The sequence below is a fragment of the Sorghum bicolor genome, chromosome 4, assembly GCF_000003195.3.
Source record: "Sorghum bicolor cultivar BTx623 chromosome 4, Sorghum_bicolor_NCBIv3, whole genome shotgun sequence".
In the NCBI taxonomy this organism is placed as follows: Eukaryota; Viridiplantae; Streptophyta; class Magnoliopsida; order Poales; family Poaceae; genus Sorghum; species Sorghum bicolor.
In genome coordinates, this window is record NC_012873.2 from 40,799,171 (window position 1) to 40,806,994 (window position 7,824).

At 39.3% G+C, this 7,824-nt stretch overlaps 1 protein-coding gene across 1 annotated transcript; it reads left to right on the forward strand.

Annotated features, from left to right (window-relative positions):
* LOC8084478 (7-dehydrocholesterol reductase) lies at positions 210–5,628 on the forward strand. The gene is made up of 13 exons (XM_002451994.2): positions 210–447; positions 636–861; positions 1,186–1,241; positions 1,886–1,988; positions 2,074–2,139; positions 2,229–2,342; positions 2,513–2,639; positions 3,776–3,876; positions 4,017–4,142; positions 4,224–4,288; positions 4,391–4,472; positions 4,553–4,635; positions 5,186–5,628. Exons 1-13 carry the CDS (start codon positions 299–301, stop codon positions 5,250–5,252), a joined length of 1,365 nt encoding a protein of 454 aa, XP_002452039.1. The 5' UTR covers positions 210–298; the 3' UTR covers positions 5,253–5,628.

Consider the following 7,824-nt stretch of genomic DNA (forward strand, 5'->3'; position numbering starts at 1 on the left):
GTGAGAATCGCTTCCAGCCACATATGACTTCGGAGAATCAGCTCCCCAGAGAATCAGAATCGGGTGGAGAGCACTACCAAACAGTCGCGTGGCGCAGCCACCGCACGAGCCGCTCCGCGCTGGCGCACGTGATCGGCATGCCGGCTCAGATCGGGATCGGGAGCAGAGCACCCAACCCGCCACTCCCTTCCAAAGATCTTTTCCCAGTCAAGTCGCCTCCCCTCCCCTCCAGTAGGCTGTCGCTGCTCCTCTCCTTCCATCTCACACACCGCAGCCCCAGCGAGATCGCGAGAAGGCCATGGCCAAGCCCAAGCCTTCCTCCGCCGGCGCCAAGTCGGCAGCGGCTGCCGCCGCCCCTGCGCCGCCTGCCACAGTGCACTCAGCGCTGGTCACCTACACCTCCATGCTCGCGCTCCTCTCCCTCTGCCCGCCCTTCGTTATCCTCCTGTGAGTGCGCCTCCCTCCTCTCTCTCTCTCCCCCCTCCCTGCACCTTCCAATCGCACCCGCATTCCTGACCCGCCGCTCGGATCAACCCCGAGTCTCATCTCGTCGCTCCCTAATTTTGTTTTTCTGGAGGCGGATGACGAATTCGGCTGTTTATTAGTGTTGATTGATTTTTCTCGGCGCCGCGCAGGTGGTACACGATGGTGCACGCGGACGGATCGGTGGTGCGGACTTACGAGCACCTCAGGGAGCACGGCGTGCTCGAGGGGCTCAAGGCCATCTGGCCCATGCCCACCCTCGTCGCATGGAAGATCATCTTCGGCTTCGGACTCTTCGAGGCCGTCCTGCAGCTGCTGCTCCCTGGGAAGCGCTTCGAAGGGCCCATCTCGCCTGCCGGGAACGTGCCGGTCTACAAGGTCCGTGCTGTCACTCCTGGTGTCCAACTTGTGTGAACTTCGTCCCTTCTCTGAAATCGTACTGTTCAACATTGTCCAAGTCGTGTCTGTTGTACCTTATATTCATGCTTTGCTATCTTAATTAATTACTACTAAATGCAACAACATTAGCATGTTTACCTGCTGTGCTGGTGCACTAGCATGTTTAACTGTTATTGTTATGCTCAATGTATATTGTGTGGTTCATCGGTTTTGCTGTTCAAATTAGGGCAAGCGTTTAGTACTACTACCTTTTGCCTTATAGCCCACATTTTGTTTAAATATTGTCCTCTTCTTTGTTGTCAGGCAAATGGCTTACAAGCATATGCAGTGACCTTGATAACTTACCTCGGTTTGTGGTGGTAAGGCTATCCTTTTTCTTTGGTCAACCTGCTGTTCATGTAATTTTAACTTGGTTCCATTTCTTCCCTTTCAAGAGATGTTGAAGGGCATGCATGAAATGAATAAATGTTGGCATCCTATGATACCTGCTATCAGCATCCCATATTCACACATCTAGGCTATTCATCCATCTTGTAAGGCCTTGTTTAGTTCACCCCAAAAACCAAAAACTTTTTAAGATTCCCTGTCACATCGAATCTTGCCGCACATGCATGGAGCATTAAATATAGTCAAAAACAAAAACTAACTACACAGTTTGCCTGTAAATCGTGAGATGAATCTTTTAAGCCCAGTTAGTCCATAATTGGACAATATTTGCCACAAACAAACGAAAGTGCTACAGTGTCTGAAAACTTTTCATTTTGCCAACTAAACAAATTGATAATCCTTGTATGTGCTTTTAGTTTGTCTATCTTTTCATATTCTCAGTTCTGCTTGCATTTCTATCTATCTTTTTGCTATTATAAGTATAGGAACTAATTGAGTTTGCTTTATCCCTCCAATTTCCTTTCTAAATTGGGGTGTTGACCCTCTTAAATTGTGTCTGCCAGTGTGTCATTGGTCCATAAGTAAACTGGCTAACACAAAGAAAGTTCTGTGTCAGGTTCGGTATATTTAACCCTGCAATAGTGTATGATCACTTGGGGGAGATATACTCTGCTCTTGTCTTTGGAAGCTTTGTGTTCTGTATTTTGCTCTACATAAAGGTGAGCTATGTTAAAAACAGCTTTGCTTCCTTGTATCATTAGCTACTACTTTTCGTTTCATTTAACATTTTATTTTTCTTTCTAGGGTCATGTAGCTCCATCTTCATCTGACTCTGGATCCTCAGGGAATGTGATAATTGACTTCTACTGGGTAAGTATTATTAAATATACACTGTTTGACATTGATAACAAAGTACATGCTTCTTGGTTGGTCCATTCTTATAACACTCAATTTTCCAGGGTATGGAGCTGTACCCTCGGATTGGCAAGTACTTTGATATCAAAGTCTTCACAAACTGTCGTTTTGGTATGATGTCCTGGGCTGTTCTTGCTGTAACCTACTGCATAAAGCAGGTCAGAATATTATAATATATTCTCTTGTCTTATGTTAGTTTCACAAATTTTGGTATTGTTACTCATTGACATGGTGTTGTTGTATTACCATGCCAATTTAAAGATGGAAAGTCTATCATATGAGGGAGTTATCCCTTGGACTTACAGTTGATTCCTTGGACACTGTGCAGTATGAAATGAATGGCAGAGTTGCTGATTCTATGCTTGTAAATACTGCACTTATGTTGATCTATATCACTAAGTTCTTTTGGTGGGAATCTGGATATTGGTGTACTATGGACATTGCTCATGATAGAGGTACGCAGCTCTATTACCGGTTTAAGTTAAATAATTTTTTTTGCTAAAGGGCATGGAATTCAGATGATTATTTTCACTAGCTATGCTTTTTATGTAATGTTCAATTTGTCTCACTTTGAGAAGTTTTTTTTTAATCAAGTGAAATAAATATTTCATTTGAAAAGTGCTATCTTCATGTCCAGAAGTGCTCACATGATATAATTGCTCCACTGTTGTCATAAAATGGCAAGATATGTTGCTCTTCTATCACCTTTTGCATTGAAAAACAATTTAATATACTCTACGTCTAGAGCAAACAGAAAAAAAGAACATCAAAATCAACTAAAAAACAACCTAGGAGGAACCAGGTAGATTTTTTGTTAAAGAGAAATAGGCATCTGAAATTGCCTTATTAAGAATTCTGGCTCAGTTCCTACGTAATAAAACATAGAAGCTATGCATACACATAAAATAGAGCATATTTTTTATCAGAATTTTCATTACCAGTTCACTTTCATTGAACGTGTGAGCACTGCACATAATATGTATGAGTTACTACTATTTCCAGGAGTTGCAGATGCAAAACTGACCTTACCAGAGAAAGATTTCGATCTCCTTCAGATCGTAAATATTAATTAAATTGTTCAGGATGAATTGAAAAAAAATAGTGATGAAAGGAGTTTAGAATTTTAGATACTCCTGTTGCCTACTCTGTTTCTGTTTCTGTTTAATTGGCTGTCTATCCCATTAAATGGCTGTTTTGCCCCTTTAATTGGCCATTTAGCCTGAATAATGGTTAAACCGTAGGTGACCAATTGTTTGCCATTTACAAAAACACTAGGGTCTAGCTACGCCTTGTCACGTAGGCAAGCAGGCGTACCCAGCTTGCCTTGTCGCCTTTGAATAGCCTATGGGGCTTGAACCAAACTCAATGACGAAGGGCCTACTATGATGAAAATATTTCTTCTCTATAGCATAATTGTTCTAGGAAAAGACAGGTAAGTCATAAGAAACCGTCATAAATAGCTTGATGATAATATCGTCATAGGTTTTAATAAATCCGTAGCTTTTGATTTACAAAGTTCTCTTCATTTTCCTCCATATTTTATATCTATATGTTCTATTACCATTATTTGTCTGACATGATCTTTCACCAGCTGGTTTCTATATCTGCTGGGGATGCTTGGTATGGGTTCCATCCATATATACTTCGCCTGGAATGTACCTTGTAAACCACCCTGTGAATTTGGGTCCCCAGGTTCTTTCCAAATGCCTTACTTTTGTTATGATTTGGTCTGTATACTGTAGTACCTTGATGTGCTGTTTGCTTCTGTCACTGTGTATTTACTAGCTTAGTCCCAATGGATTAAAATTTGTTCTCTGCAAATCCTTCTGCAGTTAGCACTCTCAATTCTTCTAGCTGGAATGTTGTGCATATACATAAACTATGATTGTGACCGTCAGCGCCAAGAATTTAGACGGACAAATGGGAAATGCTCAGTCTGGGGCAAGGCTCCATCTAAGGTTGGAACGTTTAAGATACAATTGATTCCAAATTAACTGGCTGTATTCTCACACCTGGACCGTTATGATGAAAAATTTCAGATTGTTGCTTCTTATCAGACTACAAAGGGAGAAACTAAAACCAGTCTTCTCTTGACTTCTGGATGGTGAGTTAGAGTGTTATATGGTTCATAGAAAATTGTGCAACGACGTTTATCTGAAGAAAAGTTATGAGCTGTTGACATTAACTTCATTTTCCATTTTAACAGGTGGGGCTTGTCACGTCACTTCCACTATGTCCCAGAGATTCTATCTGCGTTTTTCTGGACTGTTCCAGCTCTTTTCAATCACGTACGCTTGTCCATATTCTGATTGTGATACATGAAAAGTTCAGTGAGGATTGTCGTAACCTGGTCCTTCTGTGTTTGCAGTTCCTACCATACTTCTATGTGATCTTCTTGACTATATTATTGTTTGACCGAGCAAAGAGGGATGATGACCGGTGCTCATCAAAGTAAGTATTACAACTAGTATTTTTGCCAAAAAAAAAAAGTATTACAACTAGTAAATGAATCAGTTGAATATTTATACTCTTTGTAGTTAGCATTGGCACAAGATCCTGCTGTTAAAACTGCTAAATGCTCATTTTTGAAGTATCCTTGTACATTCTATCAAAAAAAGGAGTTAATTCTTGCGGTACTACCTCTAGTCATAGATACTAGACACTGACCAGTATGCAGTCAAACTTTTGGAACTTCCAACCATCAAATAGGTTATATAGGTGGAAACACACATCATATTTTCATGTTTGTCTTGAAAAGTACTTTCATATAATTATTAGATACAATGCTACAACTACATTATAATAGGAAATAGTGATCAAAGTTGGACTCAATGACCATAAAAAAATCATTGGAGGTAGTACTTAGCTACAAAATTTCTACCTTAATGAAATGACACGTAGTTCTCCTGCATGGTTCGAGAAAAAAGGTACTTAGCTACAAAACTCAGCACTTCGATGTCCCTAATGCATAATCTGATGTGGGCTACATATGTAAATGCAGGTACGGGAAGTACTGGAAGACTTACTGCAACAAAGTACCATACAGAGTCATTCCTGGCATTTACTGAGCATCTTGGGTTCTGGACGACTCTTGATATTAAGCCCGACAGATGCTATGATTCTCAATCCAGTCTTCAAACCGATCTGCTACTGCCTTTGTAATTTCGCTGGTAGGTTCGCGCTGTACGCAGTATTAGGTGTAGGCAACTTGGCATCTACCTTGTATGTGTCGTGTATCCAGGGCTGCGGCTTGCTTTGTTAGACAGTAGGGGGTAGTCTTGCCTTCTCAGGGGTGCGATGTATTTTTTTTTCCCCATTCAGTCGACAGGGTGACACAACAATGAGTAGGGGCTGGTGACATTCTGTAGCGCTTGAATAATATTTGTGTGCTGTATTTGTTCGACGGACAATGACTAAAGTTGCTCCATTTGCCTTTCTTTTTAAGCCAAAACCTTTTTTTTGTATATAGTAATATTTTTCATTAGGTTCTATAATGTGTTTCAAGAAAAAGTCCAAATTACTCCTAATTTTGTCCTATGTCCAGATAACCATATAAACTAACGGCTGGGTTTGATGAACTCCCTCGAATTATTTTCAGTCTGTTCAGTTCACCCCTCAACAAGATTTGTTTCTATTTTTGTTGCATACAGGTTTGAGTTTTACTCCCTAAATAAATTATGAATTGTTTATCATTATTTTTCATATAATTTTGTGTCTCTAGTGTTAATTTATTACTGCCTCCGTTTCAAATTGAGTCATGATTTTGTATATAGAACGAATCCAGTATTATATATGATCTGTTATTAAAATTGAAATAATGATAGAAAGTAAGATGTATCTTTTAACATAAAATCGTTTTTTATCACTCACAGAATTTAAAATTAAAACCACAACTTGTACTTAGAGAAATAGTTGAGTAAACTTAGTTAAATGTTAGTTTATGAGACATAGAAATGTCAAACTTGGAGGAGTAATTTGAATCTCTCTCTCTCTCTCTCTCTCTCTCCCACACACTCATCTTTTATGATCTTGCATGGCTTATTTTTTGGAGTGCGTATCTGTTCAGGTGACCCCTCTCTAATCTCTATAATATTTGTAGTTAGGCCTTTGTTAAAACTAAAAAATTTTCAAGATTTCCCATCACATCAAATCTTGCTGCACTTGCATATAGCATTAAATATAGATAAAAATAAAAACTAATTACACAATTTGTCTGTAAATCGCGAGGCTAATCTTTTAAGCCTAGTTACTTCATGATTGGATGTTTGTCAAATAAAAACGAAAGTGCTACAGTTGATTTCCTAAATTTTTTTGAAACTGGCCATGGACAGTTGGATCTGGCCATGGCGGGCCTGATTTAGGGAGCTTTTTACCTGTATGCCATTATCAAAGATTGACCAAACCATCAGGCCACTAAAAAGTTGTCTCGCACCGCTGTGCCCAACTTCATCTTCGACTATACCCGTGTGTCATTCTGTCCATTTTGAAGCCTAACGGCAGTTAAGTGGCCTGGCAATAGACTTCAATGCCCCTGGGCCACTTGGTCTCGAGAACAAAAATTTTTTATCCCCAGTGCCACTGACGAAGATGCGTTGTGCCAACGTGAATTTTTTGCAAGCGGCGTTACGTACCCACCTTAATCGTGTGGTAGAGGGTGCACCCGCTGCTTGGAGATTGGTAAAGGATGGTCCCATCTATAATGTCATATGTGGACACGCTTAGCGCTTAATCATGACACCGTGGCGCCTAAGTGGACCAATGTCCGTACGACAATTATTGCTCATTCAACTGGCTTCGGGCGGTGATCAAAAAAAAAAAAAAAACTGGCTTCGGGCGTACGCTGCTTCCCTAGCTTCTTTGCATGGTTGTGGCCGTGTTTAAGGCCTTGTTTAGTTCCAAAATTTAATTTTGATAAAATGGACGCTGTAGCATTTTTATTTTTATTTGACAAATATTGTCTAATCATGGACTGATTATGTTCAAAAGTTTTGTCTCGCAAAGTACATGTGAACTGTGTAATTAGTTTTTATTTTCATTTATATTTAATGCTAATGCATGCGTCTAAAGATTTGATGTGACGGAAAATCTAAAAAGTTTTACAAAATTTTTTTGAACTAAACAAGGCCTAAGTTCTAGAAGAGAAAAATTTCGCGATATTATAGCACTTTCGTTTGTTTGTGTCTTTGTGATAATTATTGTCCAACTATGGACTAGCTATACTTAAAAGTTTCGTCTCGTAAATTTTAACTAAACTGTACAATTAGTTTTTTATTTTCATCTATATTTAATACTCCATGTATACGTCTAAAGATTCGATATGACGGAAAATCTTAAAAAATTTTAAGTTTTGGGTAGAAGTAAACAAGGCCTGTTTCTTTAGACCTTGTTTAGTTTTAAAAAAAATTTCAGATTCCCTAGACGCATACATAGAACATTAAATATATATAAAAATATAACTTATTGCACAGTTTATCTGTAATTTGCAAGACGAATATTTTGAGCCTAGTTAATCCATGGTTAGACAATAATTATTAAATAAAAACGAAAGTGCTACAATGTCGCAAAAATTTTTCCTTCGATAACTAAACACGGCCTGCCTATCCACGAAAATGACCGGACAAAAAAAATTCAGCTAGGGCC